This window comes from Diceros bicornis, chromosome 15 (genome assembly GCF_020826845.1).
Source record: "Diceros bicornis minor isolate mBicDic1 chromosome 15, mDicBic1.mat.cur, whole genome shotgun sequence".
In the NCBI taxonomy this organism is placed as follows: Eukaryota; Metazoa; Chordata; class Mammalia; order Perissodactyla; family Rhinocerotidae; genus Diceros; species Diceros bicornis.
Window position 1 is genome coordinate 34,531,074 of NC_080754.1, and position 16,827 is coordinate 34,547,900.

A 16,827-nucleotide genomic window follows, 5' to 3' on the forward strand; every position below is an offset into this window, starting at 1 on the left:
GGAACAAAATGAAGAGAAAATAAAATACAAAAATGTTGAAAATGTGAATTAGAGGTGACACAGCATTGGCAGGTTTTATTTTGATTAATCATAAAACGAACAGAAGCATATAGATTCAATTTCCCAGAAAACACAGATGGCTTAGAAAAGAGGGGAAAGAGAATAAACTTGGAACAAAGTACATTTATCCATTTCCACCAAAGCCAAAATATCTGCATAGCGTTTTAGGAGCACTGTCTATTAACCTTCCGGCCATTAGTATGGAGGTTGAGTTTAGTGAATGTGCCCTGGAATCCGGCCCTACCACTTTCAAGCTGTAAGACCTTGGACTAGTACTGAGCCTAGTTTGGAAATACTGCTTTCATTTGGTCCTTTTTTTTCTCCATAGCTTAACCAGATGGAAAAGGCCATGGAAGCAGCCCATACATTTTTCATGGCCAACCCTGAGCACATGGAAATGCAGCAGAACATTGAGAATTACAGAACCATGGCCAGCGTTGAAGCACTCCAATTGGTCGATCGAGAAGCCAGATCACACCTGGTAAGCTCTGGGAATCCTTGCCCCAACCATAAGGAGCTAAGTGCTGCTAAGTTTAATTTGAGTCGAAGCAGATTCCTGAGAATAGATATCTCAAATTGATTCCTGATTTCCAATACAATAACATTTTTATACTTTCAGAGTTCTCAGATAAAATACTGTAATTATCAGGGTTGAAAAAATTGAGATTGAGAGAAAATGAAAATTAAGTTAGAAAATCAGCATGATATGGTGAGAAATAGAACATGATATAAATATGTATAACCCTTTCTGAGCCTCAGCCTATCCCCACCCTTTAATTTTACACATAGGAGTTGAAGCCAATGTGAATTGCTCACGGTCAGACTGTGGTTTCCCAGCTCCCAGCCCAGTGGTTGGTTTTTCCACTGTACCTGTACTTTTCACATTCTGATTTTTATTTATTTATTTATTTTTTGCTAAGGAAGATTCACCCCGAGCTAACATCCACCGCCAATCTTCCTTCTTTTATTGCTGGAAGAAGATTAGCCCTGAGCTGACATCTGTGCCAGTCTTCCACTATTGTATATGTGGGTCGCCACCACAGCATGGCTGGTGAATGGTGTAGGTCCATGCCTGGGATCTGAACCCACGAACCCAGGCTGCCGAAGTGGAGCATGCCGAACTTAACCATTACGCCACTGGGCTGGCTCCTTCAAATTCTGATTTTTAAAAGCTACGTAATTATTCATTTAAATGAAGCCTTACTTGAAATTACAATATGTTGAAGGGGCTTCTTTTTCAACTGAAGATGTCACCATTCTCAATGTGTGGCCTCCAAGATGATTAAGAAAAGGATGAGAAAGGAAGATTTTAGACGGAAGGCTTTTTTTTTTTTTTCCAATTGGGCCAGGACTGGCAATGGGTGTCACGTCCACCCGCATCAGCCTTCCTGCACTTTGTTGCATGGCCCTACCTACATTCAAAGGGGTTTGAAAAAACAGTCTTGAGCGTGCTCAGGAAGAAAATGAAATTGATGCCGCAGCAGTCGGCTTGCTCAGTAAGTCCCTTCTCATCTACAATTAGTTGAAGCCAGGGAAGTTACACTTGATCTCCCAGAGCAATCCTTCTTTATCCTTCCACAGCACAAGAGTCTAATACCTCACCTACCTAAATGATCCTGAGCCTGCCAAATCCTGCTATTCAAGCGCCCCTGGAGTGCTCTTTGAAAAAACAATGTTTTTTCTGTTTCTTTGCAGGAGAGTTACAGTGCAGGAGTTAAACATTATGAGGCTGATGATTTTGAGCTAGCTATCAAGTACTTTGAACAAGCTTTAAGAGAATATTTCAGTGAAGATATGGAGTGCAGAGTCCTGTGTGAGGGGCCTCAGAGATTTGAAGAGTATGAGTATTTAGGGTATAAAGCTGGTCTCTATGAAGCCATTGCAGGTAAAGTTTATTTTTTCCTTTTATTTATTTCCTGATTATAGAAATACTATATGCAATCTGTAAAAATATTCCAAGAATATAGAAGTATATATTGTAAAAAAGTGAAAGAGTCTCATGTGTCTATCTCATCCTATCTCAAATAGACAAATTTACCTAGTTTAAATTTTGGTGAGTATGCTCCCAAACTTTTTCAGATGCGTATGAAAATATTTATCTATTTATTTATAATTATTATTTTGTTTTTATAAAAATAAGACAATACTATAAATACTGATTTTCAGCATTTTTCTAAATTTTGTGCTTAACTATATATTGTGGACTTCTCATGTAAGTATGTGTATATCCACCTTATTATATCTAATGGCTGTGTAATGTTCCATTATATGGAGAAAGCATACTTCATTTGACCAGTTCTTTACTGATGAAAATTAAAGAAGTTGAAATTTTTTATTATAAAAAATGTAGGGGCCAGCCCGGTGGCGCAAGCGGTTAGGTGCGCGCGCTCCGCTGCGGCGGCCTGGGGTTCGCTGGTTCGGATCCCGGGCGCGCACCGACGCACTGCTTGGCAAGCCATGCTGTGGCGGCGTCCCATATAAAGTGGAGGAAGATGAGCACGGATGTTAGCCCAGGGCCGTCTTCCTCAGCAAAAAAAGAGGAGGATTGGCGGATGTTAGCACAGGGCTGATCTCCTCACAAAAAAAAAAAAAAAAAAAGTAGTAGTAAATACTTTTGTATAGTCTTCTTTAATTACTTACAAGAGCATTTTATTATATATGGGAATTTAATATATTACAAAGCAGCATTTAAAATAGTAGATAATGGGTGCCAGCCCCTGTTGCCTAGTGGTTAAGTTTGGTGCACTCCGCTTCAGCGGCCCAGGTTCGGTTCCCAGGAACGGACCTACACCACTCATCCATCAGTGGCCATGCTGTGATGGCTCACATACAAAATAGAGGAATATTGGCAACAGATGTTAGCTCAGGGCAAATCTTCCGCAGCAAAAAGAATTAAAAATAAAATGAAATAGTAGATAATGTGCATTGTACATTAATTGGGGAGATTGGCTATTAACTATTTATGGTCAAAAATGAGTTCTCTGCTGCATATGAAAAAATACACAAAAATCAATTCTATTTACTTAATAATATAAGAGTGAAAAATAAAACTGTTAGAAGAAAATGCAAGAGAATTTTTACATAATAGTAGGAGAGGAAAAGCTCTTCTTAGCATGACAAAAGACAAGAAATATGAAAAAAAAGATAGGCTTTACATAAGATTTGTAAATACAAAAGACACACTAAATCAAGCTGATTTACATATGACAAGTAGAAAAGCAAAGTATTTACAGGCAAACAGTTAATATCCTTAATACTTAAACAGAACCTGTAAATTATTATTATTAGTAGTAATTTATTTCTTATTTATTGGTAGTAATAATAATAAGCAAAATTTATTTAGCAATTACAATATACAAAGCATTTTACATATTTATATCTTTTTTAATCCTCTAAACAACTCCTTGTAGATTGTAGGCCCATACTTTTAAGGCCTACACAATTGAAAACTGGGCAAAGGGTAATTTATTCAATAAGTGGTTAATAAATATTTGTTGAGCGCATATTGTGTTCCAAGTTATAAATATATGAAAAACAATGTTCAACTTCACATATACTCATAGAAATGCAAATCAATGAAGTCAATTTGCCCTCGCAAACTTGCAATGTTTTCTGTCTCCATGAAAAGCATCACTCACCTAGTGGCTCAAACCAAATCCCGAGAAGTTATCTTTCAATCCAACATTTCCTTCAATTCCTATTCTCCTCTGATTTGCTACCAGACTTTGACAGATGCTGCCTCCGAACAGCACTTAAGATTTCCTGGTTGTCTCCACTCTTTTGCTACTACCTTGGTTCAAATCAACAGTATATTTTAACTAACCACTGTGATAGCCTCCTTGCTGGTCCTCATGTCCTGATCAGGTTTTACTCTGTAGGCAGACAGAACAGTCTTCTAAAAAAATGAAAATCTGCTCACAGACATGCTGAAAACCCACCAATGGATTCCATTGCACTTGGAATAAAACCCAACAGTTCTAACAAGGACTTTCATGGTTGTGCACTTATGTATGTTTTTATCCTCTCTCTTTTTTCTGTCTCTTTGATTCCTTCCTAACAGTCTTCTTTTAATTCCTTGGGTATGCCATGCTCATTTCCACTTACAGACCATGAAAATGTTGTTTTCCTCTATCACTTGGCTAATGCCTTCTCTTGTTACGGAGTTAATCTTCAGCCCCTAAGTATAGTCACTGGCCAATAGTAGGTGCTTAGTAAATAGTTGTTAAACGAATGAGTTGGATGAATGAATGCAGGAAGGAGATAATGCATCCATCAATCACACTGCAGAGATTAAAAATGTTAATAATACTCCATGTTTGTAAAAATGTAGGTCATAAATTATTAAGGTCTTTTAGGGGGACAATTAAGGAATATCTATCAAAATTTAGACTAAGAGGTAGACTGAAAATCAGTTTGTGATATGACCTATTTGCCACACACTCAATTATCCAAAATCAACTCAGTTTACCTAAAATCAATACAAATATCTGAACTATTGAAAATTTTTTCCCCAAAGGTTTTGTTTTGCTGAGACTCTGCGAGAGCCATTTGCCTGCATTTTTGTGAGCACTGCTTATTTAAATGTCAGTTTTATCTGTGTTTCACATTTCAATTGCTGAGTATCTTTTTACATTTAATCTTTTGTTTGGGAATGGGCAGGCTTTTCCTTTATTATAGTTTACTATCCTGTGGGTTTGTAAGGGTATGTGCCCTGTCTCTACCCCCACATTACCTCTGCACCTGCCTCTACCAGCTTTGGCGGATGTCCTAAATCTGGTTTAGAAAAATTGACTGACAGATTCTCAGAGATTAACATTTAGTGATTTGCTTGAGGTCACCACAGCATGTTGGTGGCTGGAAAAGAATAGAGGTCTCCTAACTCAGGCTCTTAATACTTAACACAACCACCACCACCATCATCCCTACTTCCAGTTAAGAAAAGTGATTAAAAAAGTCATAATCCCTCAAGTTCAACCAAATATTATATATTACAAACATATGGTAAATCTTCTTGGGAATTTAAAGCATACCCAATTTATTGTGACAAGGAAATTTTAAAAAGTATTCCTACACAAGTGTCTTGGATCTCCAACTTATTAAAACATATTAATTGTGCAATAACATTTAATATAGAAATGAGGCAGAGAATACAGCTAATAAAAAGTAATGTTATAACTCTAAGTATGTAAATTCTTGTCTGGTTCAATATTGTCCTAAATTAGGAGTAAAACTGGCTTTTAAAATATGGAATGTGTTTAGAAAGCCAGAATATTTGAATTTCAGAGTTAGAAGAACATTAAAAATTGGAGAAAAATACAAATGGCTTCTGAATGCAGCTATTTATTATCAGCCATGCTTGTTAAAGTCCTACATGATACCATTTTGTCACTCTTATTTTGCTGCTATTTATATCTTGCTTTGAAAAATACTTTCATTCAGATTTTGGGTTCTTACTGGGTGTGTTTCCCACCTTTCCTTTTGCTTATCATTTGGAATTAGGTGGAGTGTACATTAGAAGGTAAAGAGGAATGCAGATGGCCAGCTGACTAGGAGAAAACAGTTGAGAGTTCTTTCTTGTTTTCTTAGGAAATAAAACAGCTAGCTATTTATTTCTAAACATGCCAATCAAATAAGCAGAACCCATTCTTCCTTTCACATCCTCCAAGTGGAGTTAAGAACCAATGGACTGTAGGGATCCTATTAGCTGTACTATATTGGATCGAGTTAGCCACTTTTTGCGAAAACTGGCACATTTTCCTACACAAGAGAAAAGGTACATTTCCTTCCTGTTGTGTTTTGGGGTCCCTCTTCAAGGTCATCGAGATAAGAGCCAAACTCTGCCTAACAGAGAACCTTTTGAAAGGAGGCAGTTGTGGTAAATTAAAATGGACAGTCATGAAGTCGGATGGTTTTGTCATCATTCTCAGAGAACCTGCTCTATACAAGCATAAATGAACTCTTCTCTTTGTGGAAAAGACTACCTCCATCTTCATTGTAAAAAGCAAAGTTGGGGCAAAATGTAGGAAGTGTTTTCTTCTCTGGGACATTAGCCACTTGTGTTTCCTCGGCTCATGCTTGGATGAGATAGAGCCCAGAGCTAAAGAGATTATGAAAGCCTCTACACTTCAGGGTCCTTGCCTGTTTGCAAGTGAGAAGAATGGGAGCAGAGAAAGGGAATAAAGAGAAAGAGGCAAAGTGCTTATTCACATTCTTTAACTTTCATCCTTCTCCTATTTTACCAGTCCCCACAGTACTAGGATTTACAATCTCCAGGTGATGGACTAATTTGGAACTGGGTAGAATAGGTTCCTGATCAATAGATGTAAAGGAATATTGTTTTTATTTCTCCTTTAGGAAAAGTTGCTTGAAAATGTTAACAAGGAAAAAGAGCATTCTTGCTTTACTTCTCTGCATGAACTCCCCATGTACAGGCAGTTCCTTTCTCTCAACGGGTCCTTAACAGAACCAGACCTCAACTTCTGATCCTGACTCCAGGACACTTCCGGCCATCTAAAGTATCCAAAGAGGGGCCCAAAGTTGTTAAATAAGAAAGTCGCCTATTCAGCTGGTCATGGGCAGGGTGAGTTGTCACTTTCGGGAAAGATAGAACAAAGGATACACAGAAGGGAAGAGTGCAGTACAGAGAAAACACCAGGACCCAGAAGATTTGGCATCTACTGTTCATTACTCTAGTGATCACTGATTAGGAGGACTTGGCATGTCCCTTTGTTTCTTTGTGAAAAGGTTTTCTGGTCATGAAGTGAGGATGTTAATGATATTGCTCTCAGACTGTGGTGAGGTGAGGAATGCCTTGTGTAACCGTGGCTCTGACTTGAAGGTTGGACGTTTGGCAGTCTGGAAGGGCCCACTTCTCAGCTCTTGTCTTCCAGATCACTACATGCAGGTGCTGGTTTGTCAGCATGAATGCGTGAGGGAACTTGCCACCCGCCCTGGCCGCCTCTCACCGATTGAGAACTTTCTTCCCCTGCATTATGACTACCTACAGTTTGCCTACTATCGAGGTAAAGCGTGAATTATCCCTGAAGACCATTAGGGGAGGCGGGTGTTGCTTGATATTACAGACATTACATGTTTGTGATTTCATCCTCTGTATTCCTCAGTTTACCATGGAAGCAATGGGGATTTATGCATTTTCTGTCTCATCTCACGTCACTTCAGTTCAGGATAAAAAGAGCAGAAATGAAACTACAAGTGGGCAAATGCTGTGATAATGTCCTGAATGTTATACTAGACTGACATTTTATATGAGTTTTAAATTTAATTTTTTTCAACTTAATATTAAAACGTAATATATCTACAGGTCCAAAGACCAAATATCACAAAAACCTCCCTCTCCTCCCCTTCCCCACAACCCAATTTCGTTCCCCACAACCAAGTTTCTTATTTATCCTTCCAAATTTTTATATAGAAACAACACACACTCAAACTCTTACTTATTTCCCCCTCTTATACACATAAGATAACATGTTATTTACGCTATTCTCTATATTGTTTTCTTCACTTAATAACATATCAGATTTTTTTTTAGTAGGTTGGCCTATGAAATTACCATTTGCTTATGTCAGAATTGGTCAAATTTTGGCAATTTTATATAGTTCAACCTAATTGTATCAGTACATAGAGCTCTTCCTCACTAATTTTTCTTTATATCTGCCTGTCATTTGTACTATAATTTATTTCATGTGTCTCCTTACTGATTGGGCATTGTCTTGTTTTGTAATCTTTTGCTATTGCAATCAATGATCAAATGAATAACATTTTATATATGTCCTTTCACACCTGTACATAAACATCTACAGGGTGAATTTCTAGAAGTACAATTGCTGCGTCAAGTGGCTTATTCATTTGTAGTTTATCATGTTGCCAAATTTTCCTCCAGAAGGAGTACATTTTTTATTGCTCATCAATAAAATATATTATCAAATTTATTCCCCAGTCCATTAGGTAAAAGCTGATATCTCAGTATAGTTTTAATTTCCATTTATCTTATTGAGAAAGAGAGAGATTGAGCATCTTTTCTTATGTTTAAAAGCAATTAATAGAATTTGGATTGCTAAAATTGGTCTTAGACATCGTGTTGTCAAATACAGTACAGAAATAGAAATTAAATCCTAAAATTCTGTTCTGTTTATCTGTATTAAATATTATGTTGTCAACAAACATCTTCAAGTAGCAACTTTTGATAATTTATTGAAAACACCTAGCACCATAGCCGACCAAAGGTGGTACCTTTGAAATACCTGAAATTGTGTCCTTCCTTTTATCTGCAGCTATTTCTGCTTACTCCGCTCAGCCTCACCTTATCTTCCCTCTTATTGACTTTTTTTTTAATTTTTATTTATTTATTTATTTTCCCCCAAAGCCCCAGTAGATAGTTGTATGCCATAGCTGCACATCCTTCTAGTTGCTGTATGTGGGACGTGGCCTCAGCATGGCCGGAGAAGCGGTGCGTCGGTGCGCGCCAGGGATCCGAACCCGGGCCACCAGCAGCGGAGCATGCGCACTTAACCGCTAAGCCACGGGGCCAGCCCCTTATTGATGTTTAATGCTGACCTCTCATAGACATGTTGAAATATCTCTTAAAAATCCTTTAGGCAGACCTAGGCTGACTCTAATGTTGCAACTCCTCGGTCTTTCAGTTGGTGAATATGTGAAAGCGTTGGAGTGCGCCAAGGCCTATCTTCTCCTCCATCCGGATGATGAGGATGTCCTAGTCAATGTGGATTACTATGAGAGTCTGTTGGATGACAGCCTTGACCCAGCATCCATTGAGGCCAGAGAGGTGAGACCAATGTTCTGAGAAGAAACTCTGCATTTTGCTAGGTGCCCTGGGGAGAGAGAGACACATGCAACACGTCTCTTAAAGTTATATAACAATTTAGTACAGGTTCTAGAACTCAGTTCTTTCCAACTTTATTATTTTTTGTTTGCTTATTGTGGTAACATTGGTTTATAACATTGTATAAATTTCAGGTGTACATCATTATACTTCTATTTCTTCATGGATTACATCATGTTCTCATGTTCTCCAACTTTAATTATTAATGCCAGAAGTATATTTTTCTCATATGGGCTAGCTTGTGAAATTCTTGTGAGATGGAGACATTTTTTGCAGCTCTGAATTTTTTTAAGCTCATTTGTTACGGTCTAATGAAAAATATTTCCACTTGAACATTTGTCATATCTATTAACTGTTATTTAAATATATATTTCCTTTCTTTTTTTTTCTGTAGGATTTGGCAATGTTTGTGAAACGTCATAAACTGGAATCGGAACTAATAAAATCAGCTGCAGAGGGTCTGGGATTTTCATACACTGAGCCGGTAAGAGGAAAGAGGAAATGTTTTTCAAAAGAACTATTCAATGGACTTCTTATTTTTTATTTTATTCCCCAGCCCCATTTGTGAAGATTCTAATCTCCTGCCTTGGGTTAACAAAAACCCGGGAAGGGGGAACATGTTTACTCTATATATGTGATGAACTTGAAAAGGCTTTAATCGATTTCCATATCACTGAGGTCCAAAGTCAAGGGCAAATACATTTGGATAGAAGAGAAGTATTTTATACACTATACATTTGCCTCAGGATTGTTTTATTTCCTAAATTCCGGATGCAACATTTTGTATTTTCTCTTAAACATTTCAAACATTAAAAAGACTTCAAAAAGAACAAAATCAATCACAGTTTTACCACCCATCACGGTGACTTTTCTCTAGTTGTCTCTGTTGTCTTTTAATCATTCTTCACAGGAAGACATACCTTTTGCAGAATGAGTACTATGGTTTGGATAGACTTCTGTTCTGATTTTTATTTAAAGTATCATAAGCAATTTCTATATTTTTATAGCTTTTAGAATTATTTTTAGCTGTATCTGTGGAGTTGATGCTCAATAAATAACTCTTCTCCTGCTGCTGAACATTTATTTTCTGATTTTTTATCATACTTAATGCATTAAGCATTTTTCTCTCTCTTGAACTATATCCTTAAAATAAACTCCTAAGAGTGGGATTACTCTGCCATCAAAGGATATGAGAAGTTTTAAAGTTCTTGAAATCACTTTTCTAAGAGAGTTTTCTGACATGTTTACTGCTCCTAGCAATGCATAAAAGTACAGTTTACCACAAACATCTCAACAATGAGAAATAACATTTTTAAATCATTAATATTACTCGTATATTATATACAAAATGGTACATCATTGTTATTTTAATTTGTATTCCTTTGACAGCCAGCAAAAATGAACTTTTCACATGTGATTGTTATTGTTTTTCCTCTCATTTGAATTATCTGGACATGACTTTTGTTAGTTCATCTGTTGGTTACTGTCTAAGTTTTTTATGTAACATACATATCGTATGTTTATAAAAAGCACTATTTGTAATAGATCCTATTTGTAACATATTTGTCATTTCTATCTTAGTTATGTTTTTATCAGTACATTTTAGAAATTAGGATAATTTTAAGGTGCTATTTCTAATATGTTTATATTTGGTCCTACTTATTATTTTTGAAAATTGCATTATCCCAAGAGACCCCAGAGAAAGTCAACTTACTCACTTTATGATCCTGCACAGATGATTAATCAAGCTAGACTTTTTTGTTTTATTCATAAAACATAAAGGAGTTGGACTGAACGATCTTTTAAACATCTTCCTGCCACCAAATTCTAAATCACTTTCTTGGACAAAAGGATTGATACTCAGGCTAATTCCATGCTATTTTTATTTATCCATTTGTGCATCATTTTCTCTTTGCCACAATGGCATCAACCTTAGCCTTTCTTTTTATTAAATTTTTTAAAATAAAAAATATATTGTATCTTTATATAATATGCAAGTTTTCTAATATTTTAGGTCTTTCAAATGCTGTAAGTGTGTATTTTATTTTATTTCTGTAAATAATGTTTTAGTGAGAAAACTATTGAGTTTTTTTTTTCATTTTGAACAGAATTATTGGATCCGATATGGAGGACGACAGGATGAGAATCGGTGAGTTCTCCATTCGGAACACAAACTGTCTATTTTTAATGAGAAGAAATACTTAGTCATACCTATTATAAGAAACTTACGTCTATGAAATATGCAAAAGGTATAATTAAAAGAGTTCTGAACTAGGAATTAGGAGCTCTGCATCCTGCTCCCAGCTCTTCACACCACTTCCCTGTGACCTTGAGTAATTTATCTTCCTCTCTGGGTCCCACGTTTTTCCTCAAATTAAGGGGTCGGATCAGGTGATCTCTGAGGGCTAAGCATTCTGTGACTCTAAATCAGAGAAAATTGGATACTGTTTTTGATTTATTAATAGAATAAAACTATGCAATTTTCTTGTTCATGCTGAATTGCCTCGCTGCATTCATTTGAAAGCAAGAAGAGCAGAAGCCTTTATTACAGGATCACAAATTCAATCAGAAATGAAGAAAACTCATTTTTTTAAATGATAGAAGTCAGAAGTCAATTTACAGGGGCCAGCCCTGTGGCACAGTGGTTAAGTTTGGCGCACTCTGCTTCGGCGGCCTGGATTCACAGGCTCAGATCCCAGGCACAGACCTATACCCCTCATCAGCCATGCCGTGGTGGCATCCACACACAAAATAGAGGAAGACGGGCACAGATGTTAGCTCAGGAAGTATCTTCCTCAGGAAAAAAAAAAAACACAGTCAATTTACATGTTATGATCAGTTCAAGGAATCATAGAATGTTGGAGTTACATGTTTGAGATCACATGGTCTAGCCTATCACTTTTCAAATTCAGAAACTGAGGCCCTGAGGAGGCAAAGGACTCTCTTAGAGTCTCACCACAAGGGACTGGCAGATCCAGATGTTCTTGTTCAAAATATTGTGGTGTTCTGCTAGGCTTCAAGGTCTCAACCTCTGGGTGGCAAGAGATCCAAGAGTGTATATGCACATTTGGATTTGTTCGGTCTGTGTATATTGAAAGGACGTCATGCTATCATTTCTGTCCTTGCAAGGTTTGACACAAACATGTGTCTCCCTTCTTGGAATAGTTGAGAACCACTACACTAGGACATGATTTATTTCAATTCAACCATTGTTCTGTGATGTACTCTATATTCAAGACCTATAATACAACACTCCGTGCATTATAAAGATGCACATGATTGTTTTTTCCTGCTCTGTTGGGACTCAAAATCTAATCTCAAGGGGGTTAAGTTATAGATACAATTAACTGTAACAAAGTCTGCTAAGAAGATTTAGATGAGTGGAATAGAGCATACTCATTGAGGGAATAGAGAAGAACTTCATGGAGGCAGTGAGTTGCATTTAATTTGATCTTGAAAGATAAGTGGACTTGTGTACAACAAAAATATACAGTATGGAGTCATAGACTACCTGAGTAAGGTGTCCTTTGCCTTTGAACATCTTTATTCAATGAGAAATTGCCATTTCAACTTTTTTGAATGGGCAGGGTCCCTTCAGGAGTGAACGTGGAGGGGGCAGAAGTTCATGGATTGTCAATGGGGAAAAAATCGTCACCCAAGATAGACCGAGACCTAAGAGAGGGTAAGTATCTGTGCACTTCTACTCTTAGAAGGAGGGAAAGGAGAAGACGGGACTTGACCTGGGCTTATCCAGCTTAAAGCAGAACCCACTTTCTCTGGAAAATAAAAAATAAGGCTAAGCTACTACAGTTCATAAAATTCTGAAAGCAAGGCTTAAAAACAGGAATGTCTCAGACTTGTATACCATTACCTTTGGTTTTCAACAAAAGTGCTTCCAATTCATTCCCTCATCTGTTTCCCATAGGAATCCTGGGAGCTAGGCAGGGACTGTACGGTTATCACCATCCTCAGCTGAGTCCTTGAGGCCTGGAGAGGTTACAGGGCTTACTTCTGTCACATAGTAAGTGAGTGAGTGCTAGATAGTGTGCAATAGACTGCATATCGAGGAACTTGAGGAGACAGGTCACGTGAGATGTTAGATTAGTTAACCTAAGATGTTTGAGGCACCTATATCTGATCAGGACTTTTAGAGATAAGTAGAATTTAGGTTGAATTGACAGAGGTGTGGAGGGAGCCATTGTAGTGGACAAAACAAAATGGAACAAAGGCACAGAGATGGAGAGAGCAGAACATATGTCTACTTATGTCAGATCAAAATTAGTGGAGACATACGTGTAGTGTTGCCAAAAGAAGTTTTTAAATAGAGCCAAACATTGTTATAATAACAAATTATTAGCAATAGTAGTACTAACAGCAGTAGTAATCCTTAACAATTATTATTATTTCTATGTGTTTTATAATTTTTCAAGCAAATTTACACACAATTCATGTTAATACCAGCAGCATCTCATGTGAGACAAGTGTCTCCATTTCACAGGCAAGAAAACTGAGGCTTGCAGAGATTTAGTGACTTGTCCAAAGTCTCGCAACTTATGATAAGTTGAACAGGCATTTGAACCCAGGCTTGTGAATCTAAATCCCATTTTCTCTTCACCTGATGATGAAACATAGAAATTATTAGATGTCCAGAATGTATCCCCTATTGATTAAATAATTGCAAGATAAGAAGAGGTTTTCAAAAACCTGCATTGAGAAGGACAGGACTCCTTTCCCCAACGAGAGAGCTTATCAGCACATTCCTCTAGCTGATTTGAAAACTTCTGGCTCTCTATAGCTCTCACATTTCCCAGCCCTTTCCTTCCTTAGCTTCCAAGTCAGTTGAAGGCAGTAAACAGGATAATAGGCTCATCTAATCTGATCTAGACCCTCAGTTTGTAGTCACAAAGCCCAAGCTGTTTTATAAGTGCAAGAGAGCTTTATGGTCAACCCAAGTTCATGTTGCTTTTTAAGCCAAGAAATCACCCAGGAAGTACATGCCAAGAAGCCAGCACTTTGCTGTAAAGGTTTGGGAAACTCCAGGACAGTTGCCAAATTTCAAAGCATTTTTTTTTTCTGCCTACGAGGGAATCTCATGTCCAGCAACTGACTAGGAAGGCTAATGGGAAGAATAGAACAGAAGACTACACAGGATGGAGAAAGATCATGATTAGCTGGGTTACCAAATTCTGTCGTTTCTGCAGAATTTGCTTAGTTGAGTGGGCTAATGGATCTTAGGATGTTTTGTGGAAACCCACTGAAAAGCCTTCTGTACAGTCACTAAAGATCTAAATAGGATCTAAATTAAGAACAGTAGTAGACAGAGACAAAGTTCTCAACCAGAAAATACTTTCATATCTTAGTCTGGATGAAAGCAAATGTCAGGGAGGCAAGAAAGGACACATGCTTCACAGAGTAGAATATATTTCAGCTTTTCTCATCTCTCACAAAAAGATTGTCATCTATTCCAGTTACCTAACAGTATTTAGTAGTATTCATATTGTATGGCTCCCAAGCACTAAGATGGGAGTGACCAAGGGTTCCATCCCAAGATGACTGCAGTCCATGGAACATGCATGTCAACTTACTAAAAACATCAGTGCCTTATCCATTCTCCTTTCAACCACCAGTTTTCCAAAGGTCCTGCTTGTTAATAATTCCAGAGTCAGTGAGGGTATAGTAGAAATAATTTTGAACTTGGATTCAGGAGGCCTAGTTTCCAAAATTATCTTAGTCGGATGTGCTCTTCAGTGATGTATAACTAGAGACTCGATCTCCTTGGGCCCTATGATCCTCATCTGTAAAAGAACAATAACAGCTTTTATGAGAGGATAAATGAGAAAAATCTTTTATAAACTGTAAAGGGCTGTGCTCATATAAGGGCTTGTGAGTCAGCACTCTCCTGTCCTGACTTGTATGACATTGTGATATTGATGGTAAAATGATTCTTCTTGCCGTGAGCCACAGGCAGTGAGCACAAAGGAGTATTTTCCTAGATGATCCCTCTTTATTGAACAGGAAAGTCAGCGCCAGGCACATACTTTATGAATGAGAGAAGAATTAAGTTGTTTGACTAAATCTCCTTGGGCTGTGGTTAAAAGTTGGCTGAAGCCATCAAATCAGGCCCCAGGAACCACAACTTATTGGACTACATTTTTATTTTTATTTTAAGGTTTTTCTCTGTCTGGTGTGCTACTAGTCGTTTGTAGGCTGGTAGACTTGCATTTTTGAATGGCAGGGTTTATTTTTCCTTTTTTTTTTTTTCCCTGTTTGGTTAGACTGTAGGTAGTTGGTTATTTTTTGTTAAATGTGTGTGTGGGAAACCTCTGTATAAGACTCTTTGCTTAATGCTGATTGTGTTAGCTACATGAAAGGCGAACTTCTAGTACAAATTCTTTCTGAACCTATTAGGGTTTAGGTATTTAGGACTCCATGTTGCACTCTGTTCCTTCACCTGATCTTTGTATGTTACTTATGGCATGTTACTTATGTTACTTATAGTTGGGGGAATTGTCAATATCCACGTAGGCCCCTTTTAAATATACTCCATTATGCTATACACTTATTAAGATGTCTCTGGCAGAACTTAACACAATATACCAGGCATACTTTACTAATTCAATAATAATCATAATAGTAATAGCAAATACTTATACAGGCTTAAGAATGATAGTCATTTTTTCCAAATATTTTAGTTTTAGTAACTTTTAAAATCATATTTTGAAAATAAACTAATTATATTTAAAGTCATATACTCTCAGTATAGAAAATGAGAAAAACATGGCAAAGCACAAACCAACCTAGTTCACTAAACCCTTGAGTTTTGTATTAGAAAGTGCTTTTCAGTGAATCTACAAGTATCTTGTCTTTCTGGTTGAAGGAATGTTTGTTTTTATATTTCTAAATGAGAGTAGAATGTGCAGTTCGCTCTTCCAAATATTTGAGGGACTGCCTCAATTTAGGTATGAATCTTAATTAACTACATAGATTACAGGAACCTGTCCCAAACTACGTGTGTTTTATGTTAAGAGGTTTCATGGGTGGGGGAGTCTACTGGTTTTTATTGCTGTGGAAAAAATTAGCACAAATGTAGCAGCTTACAATAACATACATTTACTATCTCACAGTTTCTGTGGATCGGGAGTCGGGATAGCTTAGCTGAGTCCCCTGCTTCAGGGTCTGCCGCAAAGCTTCCATCAAGTTGTTGATGAAGGCTGGGGTCTCTTCTAAGGCTTGACTGAGGCATTGTCTTCTTCCAAGCTCAGATGACAGAATTCAATTCCTAAAGGCTCATTGGACTGTGTTCCTCAGTTCCTACTTGGTTGTTGGCTGGAGGATCCCCACAATTCCTTGCCAAGTGAGCCTGTCCAATACAGCCACTTGCTTCATTAAATTGCAAGCTGAGAAGGCAATAGAATGAGTCTGCTAGGAAGATAAAAGTTGCAGTCTTATGTAATGCAATCACAGAAATGACACCCCATCACCTTTGCCATATTCTGTTGGTTAGAAACAAGTTCCAGGCCCTGCTCACACTTGAGGGAAGCAAATTACACAAGCCTCTGAATACCAGGAAGTAATGATCATTAGAGGCCATCTTAGAGTCTCTCTGCCAAAGGAAGGAGGGAAGAAAGGAAGGAAGGGAGGCAGGGAGGAAGGGAAGAAAAGTATAGTACTCAATTAAGGGTGAGAATTGCTGCATATTGTATCAACACTTAGGCTATTCATAATGCCTGTTCACATATTAAAAGTTCCAAGAAGTCCTCTTAAATTTTATTTAACCTAGTACTTCCCAAACACATTTGATCAAGAAACTTTTCTGCAGAACAAAGTTTGAGAAATGCTGGATTGTAGAAAAATATATATATATTTTTTTATTCATCCAAAAGATTGGTAGTGAAACTGGGAGCTTG

At 37.4% G+C, this 16,827-nt stretch overlaps 1 protein-coding gene across 1 annotated transcript in view; it reads left to right on the forward strand.

The window, feature by feature from the left end:
- P3H2 (prolyl 3-hydroxylase 2) overlaps positions 1 to 16,827 on the forward strand; it is a 147,141-nt gene that overhangs the window by 112,729 nt on the left and 17,585 nt on the right. The window contains exons 2-8 of the mRNA XM_058556120.1: positions 389 to 541; positions 1,756 to 1,945; positions 6,951 to 7,082; positions 8,721 to 8,863; positions 9,315 to 9,404; positions 11,029 to 11,069; positions 12,508 to 12,602. Coding sequence (XP_058412103.1) covers positions 389 to 541; positions 1,756 to 1,945; positions 6,951 to 7,082; positions 8,721 to 8,863; positions 9,315 to 9,404; positions 11,029 to 11,069; positions 12,508 to 12,602 — 844 coding nt within the window. The remainder of the gene's footprint in view (positions 1 to 388; positions 542 to 1,755; positions 1,946 to 6,950; positions 7,083 to 8,720; positions 8,864 to 9,314; positions 9,405 to 11,028; positions 11,070 to 12,507; positions 12,603 to 16,827) is intronic.